The 21,093-nt window shown below is 43.3% G+C and overlaps 1 protein-coding gene across 6 annotated transcripts in view; it reads right to left on the bottom strand.

Moving 5' to 3' along the window:
* Nucleotides 1-1,262: 1,262 nt before the first annotated feature.
* Nucleotides 1,263-21,093, bottom strand: part of ITPK1 (inositol-tetrakisphosphate 1-kinase) — a 149,894-nt gene continuing 130,063 nt past the window's right edge. For 5 of the 6 annotated variants that reach the window (XM_065063621.1, XM_065063623.1, XM_065063620.1 and 2 more), the window contains exons 7-10: nt 17,646-17,811; nt 15,391-15,458; nt 13,748-13,910; nt 1,263-7,813 (exon numbers count right to left, since the gene is read on the bottom strand). In XM_065063621.1, coding sequence (XP_064919693.1) covers nt 7,491-7,813; nt 13,748-13,910; nt 15,391-15,458; nt 17,646-17,811 — 720 coding nt within the window. In that variant the 3' untranslated portion in view covers nt 1,263-7,490. The remainder of the gene's footprint in view (nt 7,814-13,747; nt 13,911-15,390; nt 15,459-17,645; nt 17,812-21,093) is intronic. The other variant, XM_065063624.1, reaches the window with a different exon arrangement.

Raw genomic sequence — 21,093 nt, 5'->3', positions numbered from 1 at the left:
AAACCCTCAGCCACCCACCCCACCTCACCCCTGCCAAAAGAAACAAACAAACAAAAACCCAAAAACAAAAAAACAACCCAGTCCCAAGAAAGTAAAAACTCCCCATTGAAAGGCAGCCATCTCCAAAGGAGTTGGACCTAAGATTTTCCAGAAAGGATGGTGGCAGCAGACAGAATGATTCTATTGCTGCTGACCTCGTTAATGTTTATGAATATGTAAAGTGTGAGTGTCAGGAGGATGGAGCCAGGCTCTTCTCGGTGACAACCAATGACAGGGCAAGGGGCAATGGGTACAAACTGGAACACAGGAGGTTCCACTTAAATATGAGAAGAAACTTCTCCACAGTGAGGGTAAAACAGAACGCTGGAACAGTCTGCCCAGGGGGGTTGTGGAGTCATCTTCTCTGGACACGTTCAAAACCCGCCTGGACGCCTTCCTGTGTAATCTCATGTAAGTTTTCCTGCTCCGGCAGGGGGATTGGACTGGATGAGCTTTCAAGGTCCCTTCCAATCCCAAACATTCTGTGATTCTGCAAAAATCAACACAAGGAAAAATAACATTATTTGATGGAGCTACTATAAATTGTCTTAACTGTATAACTGAGCAATCACAAACCTTTGTGACTCAAGGACTTTGTCCAAAGGGAAAGATGGAGTTGAAGGCCAGAGCTCTGGGCCTGGGAGAACGCCTCACCAGCTCTGAAACGCTGCCCCTCCAACCGGCTGTGCTGCTGCTGCGCAGCATCTGGGCTCAGCCTGGTGGGGCTTGGCCTTGGGTTCAACACCACGTGCTGACCCCCGGCAGGGCTTCCATAAGTGCCCTCGCTCAGCGGGCTCGTGGCTTTGCGAGGCTTGATGCTGCTGGGTGAGTTCTCCTTCCTGCACTGGTCAAAATAGGATCCTGATTAAAAATCCTGCTAGGTTTTGAGAAATCAAGAATTCCCTACTCAGGATGATGCAGGAACAATCAGCCCAGAAGCCTACGCTAGGCATAAATGCTGAAGTACCACAGCAGCCTGAATCCAAGCGATGTTTACCCGTGTTTTATATTAAGACAGAAATAGCCAACTTCCCACTAGCCTTAGAATTCAGAACAAAAGCAAACCAGCCTTGCTCACTCGTAGTGCTGGTACAAGGAGGTCCAAAGTAACCGCAAACAACCGCACTGGGGAAGGAAGTGAAAACCAAATGCTCATAAAAACAGGCTTCCCATGGTGAGCTGCTCACCTCGCTGCCCTATCCAATCATAAAGAGACAGCAAAGTAGAACTTGTTATAAGGCATTTATTTTCATTATGTGTTGGAAAGGGACAATTCTGTCTTCAAAACAATTACAGAGAGAATGCCACAATACCTACTGCATATTGCTTTACCGTTGAAACCAAAACATTGTCCAAAACAGGTGCTTGGCAAATGAAGAGAAAATTAATATATTACTATAGAAATCAATGATGTTAGATGAAAGCACCATCTCCATTGTCTGATCTGATTAGTCATGCAATTGAAGTAAGATGCCAAATAGCAAGTATTTTTGGTTTTTACAGTAAGCCATGATCTTTCAAGGGTTTATATCATTCTATACAAATTTAAGTACAAAATGGGAATTATGTTTCAGAAACCATAGTGAACTGGGCTGAAGTGAATCACAAGACACGCTTGTTAACACTGTACAGCTGGATGTGAACACAGATATCTATGAACTTGAGAAACTTAGTACATACACAAAATGGTCCCCAAATATTCAGCCATGCTTAGGCGGGAAGTGATGCTGGAGAGTGAAGGAGAAAATCCAACACTATTCACACCCAGAGGGCCACTTTGTTCAAAACTGTTGGGATCCCAAGGAAACATTGTTACTCCATTTTAAGTACGACTGCATTTTAGTATGTGGTTCTCACAATGGTATACGCAAGCTGTATCCAATACTGAATCAGAAATAAATAATAAAAGATACATCTAATACATCTTTTATTTTTAATATTTTTTTTGACAGCACTGACTGACTTTACAAGAGGATAAACAACTCATTTTTAGGGGCTGCTAATATCTGAAACAAAGAAGTCACTATTTTATACTCAACATATACTCAACCTTTTAATAACTTCATATACGTATATATGTCTTTTCACACAAAAATGTTAAAATAATTTATATCTAAAAACTACTGTGTAAAGAATGAAGAAGGAAATAAAATGTGGGTTTCTTTAAAAAGGATGGAAGAGGAAGACCTGATTTTCATGAACTCCATTTGTCATTTCAGCTACTTCTGGAATTTCAAGAGATTTCCAGGCCATCAACAAGAACTTTGCAACCTCATGGCACATGGGGCAAGGTCACCTGCTAACCAGCTCTTGTAGCCCACAGGCACCTGCTGGTGTCAGCCCCAGGGGAGGCAGGGTAAAAAGGTGGAGAGGAAGAGAAAACATCTCCCTGGGTTGCTATTATAAAACACAGTGGAATTCTGGACCACGGGTATCACAGTGTCCGCTGGCCGGGATCTGACTCCCAGGCCCTACCTCTCCCCGCTCTCCTTCTGCATCGCAGATACAGGGTGTTTTCTTACAGTGGATTTTTCACTTCCACGGGAAATCACGCCCAGCAGCAGGGGTGGGCCAGGCCCCAGCAGCCACCTGCACGCACACAGCCAGAAACAGTCGGGGCCTTTGCTCGCTACAGATGCTATTGCGCTTATGTTGCTGAGGAATCGCTCTAACACCTCCATTTATACCTGGATCCTCTCAAACTTCAGAAATCTAACAATTTCTGTGGCCATGTAAACATGACAGGATCCAGGGAGGATCTGAAAACCATCTGGTCAAAAGCTCAAGAGTTGATGGCCTGGATCCACACAGAGAGAACAGGGAAAGGAAAGGAAAGGAAAGGAAAGGTAGTGAAGATGTGGAAAGTACTTTTCTGGAGGTTACATTCCTCTGAAATAGATATTAAAGCAATATTACAAATAAAATCAGCAATGTGATCTGCAACGGTGTGTCTGTTTCTCTGCGAAAGCAAGATTATATTAAAGGAAATATTTTAATCTATACAAAGCATTTTCACATACTCCTAATTACAAAACACAGAGTTGCAACACCATAAAGTAATTGTATACTGAATACAGAAATCAATACATCTCTTGCTACAAAAGAGAGAGGAAAAGAAAATTAGCAGGGCAATGCAAGTGAACTCCTGCAAGCGTGCACATGGGGAGACTGCTACAAACTCAACAGACTCTATTCACTAAAAAAAAACCCAAATCCAAGATTTTCTACACAGCTGTGGAAGGCAAGGCTGCATGCCAGTGTGAAAAAGCCTGACTCACCTGTCACTGCTGCCACACAAAGACTTTGTGAAAACAGTGGTAATCTAAGAACTGATAAGCCTGGATTTTTTTATATTTTATGGTAACATCAGAAGAATTTTTTGTTTTGCTCCTTTTTTGCCATCCAAATCAAACACCTCTGGCCCCATTTATTCTGTTGCCTTTGGACTGTATCCTGACTTTTATCTACCCACTACTCCACCTGGTTGTTTCCTGGCTGGATACAGCCCGCAGTTAACCTGGAGAACTTGAGGCTTTATCTTCAGCAATTCTTGTTACCTCGTGAAGCCTCAGGGTCGGGTTCTTAACTTGTTCTCATCTATAATGAAAACAAATTAAATTGGTGGTTTTCCATCTGATCAACCTGCTGCAGACCTCCTCTGCACAAACATTCCCACGTTGAGGATGGAGATCATTAAACAGCTTTATCATTCCGGCAGCCTGAACAGTTTTAATGCCAACTGGCTCCCACAGCACAGAGGCTGAGCAGCCAGACTCGTGGTTAACCAAAGGCAGAAGGGCATCGGCCCAGCAGCAGCTCTGCGTTCCACAAACCACAACCGCCAGCACCAGTGCTCCCAGTTAGGCTGCCTTTCTGCAGCTGGTTTTCACGGAACGATGGGGACGTTCTGGCGCAGTCACTGCAAACGCAAGCACAAGGCGGCAAAGTCAGCTAGAAGGGGAGGAGGATGGTGAGGGCTTTGCATCGCAGGCAGTAATGATACCACTCATGTCCTCTTCAACAGGGAAAAATCTTCACCTACTGGAGCTGATGACATATTTACAGTGGAAACCAGAGTCCCATCTCCTTCTTCAGCATGCTGACACAAAACCTGGAGAAATTCCAGTCAAGCTAAGGGTGTTCTTGTGGATTTCTAACAGCGAAGTAGAAGAGAAGTAGATCCCTAAGAAGCTAACTGGCAACTATCTGATTTTAATATAATTGCTCCCATCAACACAGCAGTAATAGCTATGCCTCTGAAAACACAGCAGAGCCTTTCCTAACCCACAATAACAAAATTCAAACAGATACTATGGAAAATCTCCCTCAGATTATCTGCAATTTTAAGAGCAAGGGCATTCTGGTATGGTCTAATATTACTAGACTCCTCTACTTAAAAAAGACAAGTCTCGAGAATATTAACTAACTTACTGTGAAGCTTATCTCAAATCAAAACTATCCTGAACTTATCAAACGAGGCAGCAATTCAGAAAAGCACTTTAGCACAGGCTTAATAACATACACATGCTCAAATGTTTTGCAATAATGTATATCTGGACACTTGGTAATTTACAGTTTTGGCTTTTAAAGTTGGTCTCCCAGTTTGCCCCTGTGATTTAGCAACATTCTAGTATATAAGTCATAGCAATAATTTCTGCAAGGAAATACAGGAGTAGAGCAATTGCATGGTAATTTATGTGAAAACTCTACTGTAATGCCACATCACAACAGGTACCTGCATATCTGCACCTGCTATATTAAAGTGATACTGATACATTTGATAAATAAAAAATAAATTACAGACTATGGGAAAAATGTCACTGATCACACCAATGACCTAAACTTGTCTTCTAGTTACTGCCAAGGTCTGGAGTAATATTTAAATATAGTATTTCTGCAAGCCTTCAGAGAATTACAAAATAAACTTCTAACAATCATTTGTAAACAAGTTTAAAATGCACAATTATATTTCAGTAGTTTATTTTGGAGAAATAAAGCAGTGCAAAATAGGCCAACCAAAATTCAGAAGGCAGCCAGAAAATAAAGTTCTTATTTGATGTTCTAACTAGGAAACAGCATACAGACATTTCCATTGGATCCAACACTCAGATTCGTGTAAACATACTTAGTTTGAAAGGTCTTCAGTTACTAACCCAGTTTTAACATCATTGATTCTTCCCCACCACCCAAAAAAAAACCCCAAACCAAAACAAAAAGCCCAAAAAAACCCAAGCCACTGTAATAAAGGGAGCAAAAGGCAAGTCTACAAACACTCCACCAGCTGGTTACAAGTAAGTACCATACAAAAATATGCACTGGCAAGTTCCTTCCTGAGGGTATCTTTTGTTACACATGTAACGTAAAAACACTTTTAACAGAACAAAAACAAACTGTAGTTGTCAAATTTATTTCAGTCATGGCTTTGCGAAAGGTTTGGTCTATCAGGAATATTTTACAAGCCCTCACCTATGTACATCCGGCTCACTCACACCACGACCACCCGACACCTGCGAGCTGCTGACAATGTGGCACCAGCAGCCTCACAGCACCCGAGGGCTGGGACGCGCCCCCAGCTCGGAACTGACCTGCAAGAGTCTGGGACGCTGGCTGCACTCATGCACCCTGGAATTCGACAGACGCCACACTCATAAGGTCCTTCCACTCCCTATAGAAATACGGTGGAATAATCTCTTCTTAAATTATCCTAGAAAATCCGATTCCAGCTACAGGAAATTCCCAAGAATGGCATTTTGGGAACAAACCAAATCTCTCCTCAGGAAAAAACATTGTTCACACAAAAGAACTGCTACACAACGCTCCGGAAAACTTTTTCCCCTCCAGGACTGGTACCATCAGGTAGGACAGTGACATCTGCTACAAAGTTTACTCCTTTCTCCACAGTCTACCTGGCCTTGAAGCTCTAGATCCTTTCAAGTAGGTATCTAACACATGATGCTAAACAAACTGGTATAAAATGCTGCAGCGATGGATGCTTTACAAATACCTGCTATAGAAAGACAGAAATTCCCACATCTGCAAGCTGGGAGCTTAACTAAGGAAATTTTCTTAACACCACCCCTATTAAATATATTTTAGGGCTTATATGGGGAAGGGAAGGCCACACCAAAATAGTGTCTCTGTTTTCAGTGCTGACTTGAATATTCCCAGCTTAGTGTTCAGAACTGGCAAAAGCTGGAGGAATTCTCAACAGCAGAAGGTGCTGCCATGCCAGAAGATGCAATAGAGGGTGAACATTGGAGGTTTACTGCATATCTCAACAGATACAATTTGGGTGTGCTATAGCTTCCAAACAGTATAAAGCACTATTGTAAATTACCACACGACCTCATCTGGCAGCTTCCAACAAAATAACGTGGTCTCTAAGCTAGAGTTGTCATGTACAGAAGTACAAAGGTACATAATTCTGCTTAGATTCAATTTGAAAAAGAAAAACAAAATGCACAACAGCATGGATCTGTGGAAGGCAGCAACTGTGCCACCCCTCAGGATCCACAGCTCAGGTGCACTGCTCCAAGGAAAACGTACGGTTCTGTTTGCCAGCCTTTCTGCAGAGCTGTCCCACAGTCCTCACAAGCGCAATGGAGACAGAATAAAATTCTCTAAGAGATGAGCTGCTTCCATTAACTCTTCTAGGATTTCACCACCAGCAGATGATTGAAAGGATGGTATTTAATCTACTAACTCAGCCTAACTGTCGGCACCCTGTCTGGATCAGACGTGTCACTGTTGACAAGTGTAGTTAGAAGCTGCTTTTGAGGGAAGCAATGAGGCCTGGGGGAAGAACTGCAATGCTGGAACTGGGTGGCCACCTCCGTTCTGCACCCTGAACAACCACCCTACTCTGTCCTACTCAAAGTGCCACGGCTTCACAGCGAGCTGCCTGCCGACATCTTGACTGGTCAATGTTTCAAGAGATTTGGTTTAGTGATACTGAAATTGTCTTAGCTTCCTTTTGCAATGGCCTACGTGGAAAAAGGGAACAGGGAATATCTTAGGCAAAAATCTCTAGCACTGTTACATTCAGACACTGCATTTCAACATTATTATCTTCTTGATACCATGAGGTACGATTTTAAAATGCTGGTCATCAGTGATTACAAGGAACAATAGAAATGAAAGAGCAACCCTCCCACAATGAAAGGACTAGTGTTAAAACCCATGTGTATGTAAACTCACTACAGATTTGCAACTGGAATCTGATGAAATGGATCTGAATCCCTTTCTTGCCCTCCACCTTTCAGTCCATTTCATCAGCAAATCAGGTTAAATCAAATGGAAGGGTTTTTTTATTTTGCTTTTTTTGTGTTGTTTGGTTGTTTGGTTTTGTGTTTTTTTCTTTTTTTCCAGAATTGTATTGATACAGCCTGATCTGGTTTGGGGACCACAATTTGTATCCCTGTGGCTTTTTCTCAGTCCATGGCATTGGCAGGTTATTGAGAAGAAGCTTTTGTTGCCAACGTAGCGACGCAATGCTGCTGGAAGCTGGGGGACACTGCCGAGTTGCAGCCTAGTCTCTGGTGTTGCAGTTTTACTGAGCTGTTGGTCTCGCTTTCCACAATCCAGGAGGAGTCTTTGCCCATGACGCTGAGACAGCCTGTGCTAGTGCAGCATATCCGCTCGTCCATGATCCCGCTGGTCTGCTCAGCCAGGAGCTTGCTGCGGTTTAGCTGGGTCACCTCAGGCACCTGACCCTGCAGGACAGCAGCGATGTGGTTCAGGAGATCTGTGAAAAACTCAGAAACACCCTCGTAACCTGAAAAGAAGAAAAATTAAGGTGAGAAAAAAAGGCAATTAAGCATTTTCATAAGTTCTTTGAAAGGCTTCCTCTACCCATTTATTTGCTGGGCTGTCCTTGCCCTCCAAGTGATAATAAAAAGGCTTCTTTTGCATGACATCATTTTGAGCGACTGCATGAGCAAATTAGCATATGAAGGAGCAAAGACCATTGCTACAAAAATACTTCTGTTCAATGACAAAAACTGTTGCCTTTCAGATTTCCTGTTTCTTATTCCTTTCATATATATGTGTGTACACATCACTTTAGGTATATTCTATTATTTGTGCCCAGTCCAGCTTTTTCTCTAAGTTACAAACTCTGTGGTATAACATCGATCTTTTCCATCCTGTTTCCAGGTTTACTGCCGGCAAGTAGATCTAATGCAGTTTCTTTGAGGGTCTGGACCCTCTCTAGAATTTGCCCAGCAATACCCTCAGTTAGGGAAACCTCAGAGGACAGTGGGGCTGGCTTCGTCCCCTACCGCAGGGGTGTCAAACTCATTTCAACTGGGGGGCACGGCAGCCTCGCGGTTGCCTTCAAAGGGCTGAGTGTAATTTTAGGACTGTATAAATGTAACTGCTCCTACAATTATACAGTCCCAAACTTCCATTCGGCCCTTTGAAGGCAACCGCGAGGCTGACGTGGTCCCCGGTGAAAATGAGTTTGACACCCCTGCCCTATAGCAAAGGCAGCTTCCAGCTGCGCAAGAAGCAATGTGACACTCGTCTAATCTAACCTAACTTGGCACTTAAAATGTGTTCCCTGCTATGAGCAATGTCTGAAAAACACTCGAGGGACAGTAAACATATATCGGTGATACAGTACTTTGTAGAAACATCATTCTTTTATTTCCGTACTGAAACCACCTTTCTGCATGTTCTGTTAATCGGTTCCAGACAATGTAAAATGCAGAGTTTAACAACAAGCTTCCTGGTTAAAACAGTTGCTCAAATACCAGGAGACATGACATTTTTGGTGACACAAAGGGTGGCAGTAGGCGTACAGAGCTTCTGGCTCTGTTTCAAACACTCTGGTACAGGTACAGTTTTATCACTGCATTCATTTTAAAATTGAACCAGACAGGCAACATATTGCTACAATGTCTTGAAATGGATCTTAACTACTACTGAATTACTTAAAATTGCTATCAATTTGATTTAGTATTTAGAGGTGACATATGTCACTCAGTGTATTTAATGGTCGAGGCTGATTGTTTTAAAATGTCTATGAAAGTATTGTGAAAGTGACCTGGTATTAATACAGGAGACTGAAGCAATAAATAACAGTTTAAAAGTCCCATGTGAATAGCACACATTCACAGAGCAGCACAGGAGCAGAACCAGAGACCACAAAGTAAATGCATTTTAAAACACTTTTAGTGACGTGATCATAGGGTAGAAAATTCCCTCAGATCCATAAATAAAATTTTATCTCCGCTCTCCTGTAAAGACCAACTTCCTTCAGCAATAAAAACCCAACTTCCGGAAAAACAGGAGGATAATTTCACCTTAAGATAAATGTGGTGATTGGTATATTCATAACCCATACGTCAACCAATTAACTCTTATTTAGGCTGCTACACTGCCTTGGATTTTATTACACCCGGTCGCAATTCTCCTAGGTGTTTAGCAGTTCACACAAATCACTGGCAATGCAGGACAACAGGTCCCTGTTTTCCATTCTCAAAGGCCCATAAACAGGTTTCCCAAACAAACTGGCCATTTCAAAACATCCCATTTCCCAGCGCCCCACACGATAATCCATCGGTCGGCAGGGGGCAACTAGGACTCTACGTCCGGTCATGGGAGCCAGAACAAGATCTCCACCTCTTTGACAGAGGTGCTTGTTACGCTTTCTTGCTTATGTAAAAGCCATGGGATTAGCCTTCAAATCTACTCAGAGTGCTTCAAACACCCTGAGAATAAGCCATCTCCATAGTAACAGCTTTAATATTCAGAGAGGAGATCCCTAGTACCATAGAGCGTTTTGTGTCTGCTCACTGAAAACAAATCATCCTGGTTTGAGGGCACCTGGCAAACTCACAAAGAAGTTGCTTTAAATATTTAATAGGAATAAGATGGGCAGTTATTCAGTCTTGAAATCAGCAGATGTTAACAGTGTAAGGAAGCTGTACGTGTCAGGCAAGCTTACTCTTTGCAAGTCCTCTGCACACTGGGTGGTAAGGCCCGAATAAATCTGCCTTGTCTCTCAAAAGAAACTTCACACACTTGGAAGAAAGAAATACAAGGAAGGGAGGAAGAGAACTGGGGTATCTCAGCTCTTGAACCATGGGATGCTTGTGGAAGGCTGCAAACTCTGTTACCTCACTCTGTTCACAGGCTGCTGCTGCAGACCTCTCAAAAAAGGCAATTGTAGGACACCACCGTGCTGTGATGATAAGGAAATCAAGAAGGGCAGATTAAATTACACCTTTAGAGACTACTGGCAATGGATTTGGGGTTCATATCACATAAGGAATCAGTGGGAGGATATAAATTTTGCATGCTTCAAAGCACAAGTTGCATGAATTGTGCTCCAGCAGGTACTACCCCAGCACTGCCCACTGAAATAATTTTGGAAATGCCTGTCTACAAGAGGCCTGCATTTTGCTGTGTTGAAAACAGTCTCCAGAGTCCTGCGTCTCAGCATGGATAGGAAGAAAGTCCACCCAGCAACGCATGTGAAAACAAGTGCCTGCTCCCCTGAGCTTTGAGTCAAGAAATGCCCATGAGCATTTTTAAGCTAACATTAGAGATGCTAATTTTTAGGAGAATCTCCCTGATCTAGCACACTCTCTGCTTCTTCTCTGCATCTTCCCTTGGGCAGAGAGAAATGGATAACACATGTCCTACAGCTGCGGCAGCATACTGACACATGCAAAGCGTATGTCCAGATCTGATCCTTCCAGCTGCCACACACATGCACACAGAGCCAGCAGCTCCCCCCTCCTGGTGACAGGCTGCAGAACATGTGCACAAGCTGCTGCTCAGGCTGGGGAGCTCAGCCACGGCCACAGGACAGCAGGCTATGCAGAGCCTTGTCTCTCAGTTACCTGAGGTCAGACAAACACAAAACCAGCATGGTACATAACTGTGGCTACAGTTAAATATCTCAGCTGGTAACCACAGCTAAATAGAGTCCCGGTGGTTTCCCATAGAACAGAAGACAGAAAAGGCATTTTAGACATTTATCTTTAAAATCTTTACAAAGATTTGTTGGTGCTAATAGAGCAGATAACAAATGACATCCTCCTACAGGTGCATCTGCTCTCAATTCTGATATTAAACTAATCTCAGGATGACATCCATGGAGTGGCTGGCTCAAATGAGCTTCACGCCTGGTAAACACAAAAGACAGCAGACAAGGCAGCCAAGCCTCTGGGCTGTTGGACAAGGCTTTGGTCAGGCCTGGCCCCAGGCCCAAGCTTGAGCTCCCTGAAAGAGGCTGTGAATGCTCCTTAAAGGGCACCTCTTCCCCTGCATTACCCAAAGCAGGGGTGCAGAAACAATGTGGCAGGTACCTGCAGTGTCTAACTCGGCTCCAGTTTGGCTCTACTGCAACACTTGCACGACATGACAGACTTTTTAGCAGGGCCTGTTACAACAGGACAAGGGGTAACGGTTTTAAACTAAGAGAGGGGAGATTCAGGGTAGACATGAGGAAGACGTTTTTTACAATGAGGGTGGTAAAATACTGAAACAGGTTGTGCCCAAATAAGTGGTAGATGCCCCATTCCTGGAGACATCCAAAGCCAGTCTGGGCAGGGCTTTGAGCAACCTGATCTAGTTGAAGATGTTCCTGCTCATGGCAGGGGGTTGGACTAGATGGCCTTTGAAAGTCCCTTCCAACCCAAACTGTTCTATGATTCTGTGATTCTATGATTGACCCCATCAGTGAAGCCAGCCCTTGAAGCTGCTCAGCCTTCAGCCATACTCCTTCGGAGGGAAATGCAGCTGCCTGCGCTGAACATGCTTTTGGGCAACAGAATATTCTCTATTGTAACTTTTCTTCTGTTGTATTTTACCCCATTGCTTCCTTGACCTCAGGAGCCCTTGAGAGCAGCTGATCTCTCTCAATTCTGCTACCTTTCACCAATTTGAAGGCAGTTTTATCTACACCCAACCTTCTCCCACAAATCTGGTCCCTGCTGCTATCCTCTAGACTTTGTCCAACTGGTCTTCAACCTAACCCATGGTGGTAAACCCAGTAGGTACCTTCACCACCAGAAGAATCCTGTGGGAGACACAACGTAGACCTGTGCACAAGAAGCTTCCCCATGCTCTCACGTCTCTTGCAAGGATGAAAACACTCTATTAATTCAATGTCTATTCAAAAAACAATTACTGTGCAGAGTAAAATACAGGATTTGAGCTGAATATCAAAAAATATTATCTTAAGGTAGAAGTACAGCAGAGCATGAGGCTGAAGGCAGTTCTGCAAACTTCTGCCACAACAAGAAGACATTACTTGTCTTTAAATAGTTAAATGTGCCACTACTTCCTCAATCTGGACTTTTCAACACTTCAAGAAAAGTGGAATTTCAGTCTGTGCAAAGTACCAAATTCAAAACAATACTTGCAAAAACAAAATCCCCAAAACACCAAACCAAAACCAGGATGCAGGATAGCAAAATAATGTCCTGCATCTTCAAGGCCCTGTGTCTGCAATATAATCCCATTCATAAAGCTGATTTGGCTCCATCTGACACCTAATTTAGGCTGTTTCACTGCTCTTGGCAGAAGACTGTTTTCATAGGTCTGTAGATTGCATCAACACCATATGGTGGAATCAAGCTGCAAAGTGACCTGAGAATAGCAGGGCAGGAGTTTTAAAAGGAAGCCAGCCAGTGTAGAGACAGGCAAGGCAACACGGGGCAGCAGTGGGACTGGGGATCTAGACTGAAAGACTAAGACGACTGGGGGCTCAGGGCAAGATCTCTGGATGTAAAGATACCTCAGCCATATTTAAAACTCGAAGTCTTAAATGACAGGTTAAACAAACTGTAACAGCCTGTGCATGTCTCTCAAAACAAGCACCACTATTCAGGTAACAAGATTCTCAAAGAGAAAAAGCCCATGGAAAGCAGTGTCAAATGAGATGATGTATTCTCTTCCTGTGTTAGGCTACTGAGTTTAGCACAAGTGACAGACCACCACTGTCTCCCATTACACACACTCACAACTCCTTTTAACAATTCCAGCAGTCAAGGAGCTTGTTTAGTTGTTTCCAAGACATACGCTGCACTAAAAAAAGTGGAGGTCAAATTTACCTGTTTTCATGTGCTCTGTTCCATTGTTTTAATTCAGGATCCACTTACGAGAACCTGCAAGGATACTTAATCCTTTACAGCAACTTCTGTGCATCCCTCCATTTTAACATCTTAAGATTCCTCGTGTTGTTGCTTTTGCGCACAAAATGTCTTTTTATGGGGAATCACGCACAGGAAGAAATTTTCAAGGGAACAGTTTGCTGCTTCCACCCCCTCAACACTTTCAATGGCACAGAGTCTGGAAAAAAGATATCTTAAAAGGCTGCCCTAAAATAGAATTTATTATTCTTCTTTTCATCTTCAGAATGAGGAACAGGCTCAGAAAGGCCAGTTCCCAGGACACAGCCTCGTGTTTTAGTTCCTGGGCATCCCTTTGCAGGGAAGGGCATGACAGCCATGTTACAGCTGACCACTCAAATTTGACCACATCTCCTAAGAGTTAATATTTCAGTAGCAAATTCCATACCTAGATTAGGGTTCTGCCTTTCCCAGATTAAACAGTATCTGATCTCAGAACAATTTGGCTGCTGCTCTCCTGTTCCCGACCTGGGGAGTAATGATGTGAGACACCAGCAGTAAAACTTCACACTAATACACACTGCACCACTTCCACAAAGCATGAGTGGAAAGGCCTCTCTCACCTGGGAATGCATTTATATCAATGACCGCGTGCTGCCCGGTCTGATTGTTGATGATGATGTCAATTCCAAAGAGGGAAACTCCCAGAGCTTGCCGCAGTGCCTTAGAGATTTCCCGGATGACGTCGTCATTTGGCCGTTCAAACACTCCTTCGATTTTATCCAGCTATGGTGGAAAAGGACACATTACTAAGTGACTCCAAACCAGTCTCTTTAGTGGAAAGATCAATCTTCAGAGGTTTCCAGGTGCATATTCACCAAATCTAATTGCAGAGAACCGGTGGCATGAAACAGAGAAAGACACCAGAGAGAAACTGCTTTCATAAGTCACAATCCTATCTATATTGGAAGTTCACCTGCTCTAAAGCACCTAGTTCTTCCTTTTCGTATTGGTGCAGCTCCTCAAGAGACATAGCTGTATAGGACTGAATGATGAACCGGACTTGCTATTTTAAGTACTTGATCTACACCTTAAAAACCAAAATGCAGCTGGTGTGTTTAACCCTGTGCTGCAAATATTGTGGATATCATCCTGCTATTTCAACGTAGATTAAGGCCTGTGTTAAAGGACTGATAAGCCAGACTCCTGCTGTTAGTCTCACTTGAGCCACACAACACAACTCAGCTGGCATCTTCAGGACAGAGGCTAATGCAAAGTAGTATCTTTTAGGTGGGTTTTCATGAAGAAGTTATTCTACAAACATTTATTAGGATGAAAACCTCAGGTTATTTATGACTGGAAGATGTAATTCTTTTCATTTTTTTAAACAACAGCTTATGGTGCAGAAGTATGCTGTCATGCCCACAGAAGGGTGTATGGAGTGTGCATGAGAGAGAGGGCAGGTAAACCACATGAGCATACACACTCTAAGTTTGAAAGTAAATTTAGCCATAAAGGGATTTATGACTAGCACAATTACAGCTATAATATTTAGCATGCCCATCCCATCAGTGTTGCACACAAATTTAATCATTGCTGACTATGAAACTACTCCCAAAAGAGCTTGTGAAACAGAAGAATCTGGAGACTGAGATTGAAAGGACCCAGTCCTGTAAAGTGACTTTCACAGCAGCTGAGTGCCTGAGAACTTCTTAGTTTTTATAGGTGCAAAAGCTTATTAAAAGGATTGGCAATGCAAGCATGAAACTGTCAGCATGCTGGCACTGCTGGACTTGGCAAACACCCAGAAATGGTTCCATGGCCACAGCTCGGGTGTGCTCACACCGCAGATACGGCCCTCTGTGGCCCTGCCCAAGGCAATTTCTCTGCTTGAATTTTCACCATTTGTCTTTCCTCACAGAACTGAGTCCTAGAAGGATGATTTATGCTTATTAAGCTCTCTAGGCAGGACAAGGCCAGGCATTTGCATTCAGAACCTCCTTCTTCCCTTTGCCTAGAGTAGCCCTGGGGAGCCTATGCCTGGCAAGCAGCACAGCCCTGCTGCATCAGTGCTTCCTCACCGGAGCTCGGTGAGGAACACCATAGGGACACACAGTCATGCTGGTTCGTTGTACCAAACACACCTCAGCCTGCAACACAGAAGCAGACAACTTGTGAAGGAAAGTCACTACCTCCTACCACTTCAATAAGAAGGACTACATAGTTTTCCAGCCACACTAGAGGAAAAAAGACCAAGTGTACTTACTGCTGTTAAGACAGATGAGGATTCTGGCTTTGAAACATTGTGGCTGTTGAAAAATATTGATTCTCTGTCTGGAATTAAAAGCAAGTTGTAAATAACTTTATACCAGGTTTTAATTTACAAAGGATTAGAGCAAGAACAGTAGATGGCACTGCAGCCCTGGAATCCAGTCTTGATCCCCACCGGGCAGTCCCCACCAACCACCCACAGGACCCTCCACTGCCTGTGGGCATTTACCTGCCTGCACAGGCAGGGACCCACGGCCGGGTCACCCTTGGACCACAGATAAACAGAACTGCATGGGGATAATAAAAACCAGTTTCCTTCACGAGAGTCAATTATCTAAGTTCATTAAAATAACAATGTTATTTTTTTACCAATTTGCTATACTCAAAGTGACAGTCCAATGGGAAGGCATGTGGTTGAAGGGAGAAGCTGCGCTCACTGCAGGCAGCAGATTGACAGCACCCAGAGTACACCTGGGAACATGGGGAGGGCACTGTCACCAAGGGGGAGAGCAGTAAATTTAATGGTCAGGACCCACTCTCCCCTTTAGAGGCACCACAGGAGACACCTGAAGTGACAGAAGCCACTAACACACTGCAGCAGAAACCATGGGAGAATTGTACCAGCACCTCCCACCCCACTCCCTTTGTGCTGGAGGTTTTACTGGTGGGGAGAAACCCACCACAACACGTCTCCCTCGGGATTCCCACCACAGAAGACCAATGGCATCATACAGATAACCCACATGGGAACACCAGGACCAAAGTCTCAGCACACAGGTGGCACCGGCAGTAGAATATTTCTGCTATGCTGGTCTCCCTGAGCGGACGTTTAAGGGCAGCCACGGGGCCACATATGATACAAATGGGGGAGCTGTGAAAACCACATCCTCTCACCAGCCTGACACCACCATATACTCTGCCTGCCTTTCCTCCATTCAGAAAGGCCTGGTATATTCAGACAGCCGGCTCCTGGAGCGCCTCACAGCCTCCAGATCTGCTTCATTGTCGATCTGCCTGGTCAGGTGCATGTAGCACAGCCCCCTTAAACTCTCCTCATGAGGGTAGGAAAGCCAGACACTTCTTATCCTAATCCGCCCACAAAACTTATTTTTACGTGGGCTTGCAGACAACTTTCAAGTCTTACGCCTACAGACGAGACATTAACTAAGGCATTTTTAGAAAGATGCCTTAAAACATTCTCCTCCAGCAAAAGAACAGACCAACTGTCCTAGTAGTTCATATAAACACAGATTCTGGCCTACTTAATTTGATCAGGACATACAACAGACCTAAATGTAAATACAGGCATATATACCTACAGACAGGGGACTTTTACTAGGAACCTACTTTACATACACTAAAAAAATTCCTATTTGTGAGCAGAACGCAATGATAAGCACACATGGACACACTAAGATCAGCAGAGACCACTATGAAAGTGACAAGAAACTGGCACTTGTTAATTTATTTCCTTTAGTTTGATACATTCTCCCCTCCTATCCACACCTCCTGCATTCCTCGAGTTGCAGAGAGATCATGGTCCCATCCATGTCCTGCTCATTTCTTCTTCCTTCTCAAGGCCCATAGAATGCAGTTCTCAAGAAACCGGCTTTTTTTCCATAAAGGAAATTTTAGTAACCTTTAATGAAAACCCTTCAAGTCCTGCTGCCTAGTGATATAGGAGGATTACTGTCCTCACTGATATCCATTCTTCCTTCCCCACAACACAGCTGGTGTCTACAAACCAATGGACACTTCCCACCAAGGTTTACCACACTGCCTGCCACATGAACAGAGAGACTCGTTTAGGGGAGAGCATGAGCTATCTTTAAACACACATATATAATCAAGGTAAAAATAGGGAGAGGAAGTTCTGAAATGATGGAATGCAGGAAATTCTCTCCAAAGCACATATATAAACAAACTCCGGAACAAATGACACGTGAACGTACTATGAAATTAGAGAATTTCTCTCCGTTCCCCGCTTTACACATGACATAAAACACTGTTTCTAACAGGTAAGGCTCAGGTTACTGTTGCATAAATATTTACTATACGAATGTCATTTGTGTGTATTCCAGAGCAGATGAGTTATCTCCCTTCCTATTGAAATAATACAGTGGAGGAAACATGGTATGAAAGAACCAGCTGCCTTCACTTCAGTAGGCTTTTCAAATATATTTTTCTTTTGAGCTGTTTGCTGCCAAGGCTCTGAGAACTGACATTTCTTTTCAAATAAGCAAAAAGTACCTGAGATTCCTGCAGAGAAGTTCTTTAAAGATGGTCTTTTCACCACGGTGTAGGATTCCCCGACCACAAAGACTTTATAGAGCACGGCATTGTGATTGATGAAGCTCTGAATGACACAAGGGGGGCGGACAGCTTTCAGGCCCTCCTGGTTGAAGATGATCGCCATCTGGAAACACACACACAGTTATGCAAACGTCTTTCGATAACTTCATGCTTCCCCACGACCTGACTAGCAGTGAGGGGCAACATCTACTGGTGGATACACAGTGACCATGTGTGAATTCGTTCTCAGTGGCTGGTCCTATTTCATTACATTTCATTTCACTGACACACAATTCTTCGAACACTCCTGGCAGGGCAGCTTTCATTTTCAATCAATATTTTTTTCTCAGCTCTTTGCAAATTCATTTACTGCTTTTAGTTGGTAAGCTACTGCAATTACAGGTACAACAAAAGGGTAAAATATTTGACCTACGCAGATGACAAAGTCTGCATTGAATACAAATGTATACCATGAGAACAACCAAAGGAACAGTTCTAAGTACTAACTATAAGAGTTCTTCCCCACAGCTCTGTTTCCTGTGGTTTGGTTAGGTCCAGTTGCAATGGCTTAAGCACCAGCGTTTCACCCACATCACCACAGAACTCTTTCAGATTCAGTAGTTCTTACTGCTAGCAAACACCAGCCTAACCATTTTCTTGGCTTGGTGTCACCCCGTTATTACAAATGGATAGTCCCCTTGAAGGGACTGGAACAAATATGTCAAAAAGGAAGACATTTATAGGGCCTGAATGATGAACAGCTGCCTTAAACATCACAGAAGCAAGACTGGAAGGTGCAGAGAAGTACTTTGATGAGCCAGTATATATTCAGAACATGCTACACTGCTCTCTCCATCGAACCCTTCATTACCACACTTAGATGCATATATGATTATCATAACTGTGGTGCCCCATTTTGCAGGTTTGTTGGAGTACGGATGCTGCCATTGCTCCTATGCAGAACCAGCAGCAAGTATCATTCTGGCACAGGTGATGAAATTACTTTATACCCGTGTGCCCCTACAGAGCAGTGAGGATAAACTTGGGTTTGCCTGCCATCCTCAAAGTCCTGAAAAAGTTGTGTTCTAGTAATCTGAATATTAACCTCTCTTCATTACTCCAGTGATACCAGGTCTTGTTATCCAGGGTGGCAGAAGGGCATGTTGGTAGTCAGGTGAATACAAGTAAGGACTGTCCAAGGCCAGAGAACCTGACATACGTTTTATCTTCCTTTCCTGTGGGCAAAACTCCCTCCCACTAGTAAGGATGCTTTGGTTAGAGCACCTTCCCCCTCTGAAGAGCCTTGAAGACAACAGCTAACCATGCAAGCCTTGAGCCTGATGCCTACCTCAGTCAGTGCAGGATGCATAACACTTGCCAGAAAAGTTCCTAAGCTCTGAAACACAAGTTTTTTCTTATGCCTGTTAGTATTTTCTCACTAGCCTGCTTGGGTCTAGTCTTTTACTCCGGAGCGGCTAAGAGGATTCCTGTGGGTCCCACAGTGACTCCACAGAGATATACAGAATAAAATTGGAGCTTCCTGACTCAGCATGGTACAGATGAGTTATACTGCTTGCTCGCTCTTTCCATACGCTTCTTGGCAGTTTTTGTGCCTTCTGAGATTAGCTGTATCTTAGTGAAGAAAGGGTCACCAGAAGGATTTTACAAACAAACTTTACCAGTTTGTGCTCTCTCTCATATATTACATAGGATCAGCTGCTCATTTAATGTAAGCTGTACTTGCAGACTGAGTTTTTGCTAACATCTCAGTTTGTCCCTGTAATGAAAACAGTAAATATAATAGGTTTTGCTGTTCAAAAACAGCCATGGTAAATGATGTAGTGATTACATATTCTTAGTTAGAAGTCTGACCACATATTTGTCCTTATTCCTCCTTACCTGATAGACCACATTAGGTCATATAACTAGCTGCACACATGCACAATGACTCAGTAGATGAATATTTTCTGAGTTCAAGTCAATGCATGCATTCAATACCTGCTTGCGGTTGATATTCTTACTCTGTCTCTATTATACCAGATGCTATCTTTCTGACAGCACAGAGTGAATCTGTGAGTGGTAAAAACCTGTACAAGAAACCTATTATAGGCACCAGAATCATCCATAAAGAACATTCTCAGTACCAACATCATCATACCTAATTAGTTTCTCACTGGTGGCAAGAAACACTGCTCTCTTCCTCCTTCTGCATAGAATGTTGGCATTATAGTATGTACAACATCATACTGGCAAGAACTGTGCTGTTCCTATAATGTTCTCTTCAAGTGTTAGCTAATTAATCCCCACAAACCACACCTTCACAAGATGAGCAAGTAGTTATTATCCTATTTTAGAAGTGTGGCAAGCCAGAGAGTTTATCTTCTCAGCACTGAACTGACCCATGCTGCTGGAAACCATATGACACTTTGCTTCTGCAAAGCTCTGTGCCAACAGCCCCACGGACCAGCACATAACATATACAACGCCCATGGTGTTGTGTTATACTGCTTACTGTGATGTCTCATGGATTTTAGCATGCATGAGTACAGCTCCAAGAATTCGCTTGCAGGATGCACTTGCTCTTTGTCATCCAGTGCAGACCTGCTGCGTCCAGCAGTAACATGGGAACAATACTTTATATCATAATTTCCAAATGGCATTCCTCATTATAAATGCAGAGCTCTTTTGAAGGCAAAACAAAACATTTGGCACTGAGAATTTTTACTGACAATGTCTGTAGGGAATTCAGTCTCAAAAAACACAGTGATGTTCTGCCTTCTCAATGATGTCTCATGGCAGCTTTACCGAAGCTCAGCTATGTTCTGACCTGCTGGCAGCTGGAAGGACAGCCTTCAGGTATCACTTCTGTTGATGTCTAACAAATGGTGCTGGAAAAGTGGGGTTCAAGTTCTGAGCTGGCCAATGCAACTTCTAGTGCAGAGGCCACATAGAAGTGTGGGATAAGAAGACTAATTAACAGCATCTTGGCTTAAGTAGCTTGTGTTTTCACAGCAAAATGTTGAGTCTGCCAGCCTTGGCTGACACAAAACCCAAAGTCAAGCCTGCACCATCGGCTGTCCCTGTTAGCTGGTACTTGAACTTTCTGAATAGTCATCTTATGAAGAAAAGCAGGTTTCTGGTAAGGCTGTGTTCTAGTTCCTGTGTCAGCTCGGCTGTGGGAATATCTCTACAAAATATGAAGTGATATATCAAAAGCCAAAGGAGTAATTTATAAAACAGGCAACTGTTTCTTGCTTCTAGACCCATGCTCCATCTTTTAGACATACTGTACTGTAAGCAGAGTATTTATTCTACACTTCCTTTGCCATTTATTGACCATAAAATAGCAATTACAAGACAGTTCCTCTCTGATCATAAATATACTTCTGGATCACTCCTGAGAACT

Source organism: Columba livia, chromosome 5 (assembly GCF_036013475.1).
Source record: "Columba livia isolate bColLiv1 breed racing homer chromosome 5, bColLiv1.pat.W.v2, whole genome shotgun sequence".
Classification (NCBI taxonomy): Eukaryota; Metazoa; Chordata; class Aves; order Columbiformes; family Columbidae; genus Columba; species Columba livia.
Note: the sequence above shows the minus strand (reverse complement) of the source record. Positions and strands in the feature narration are given on the sequence as shown.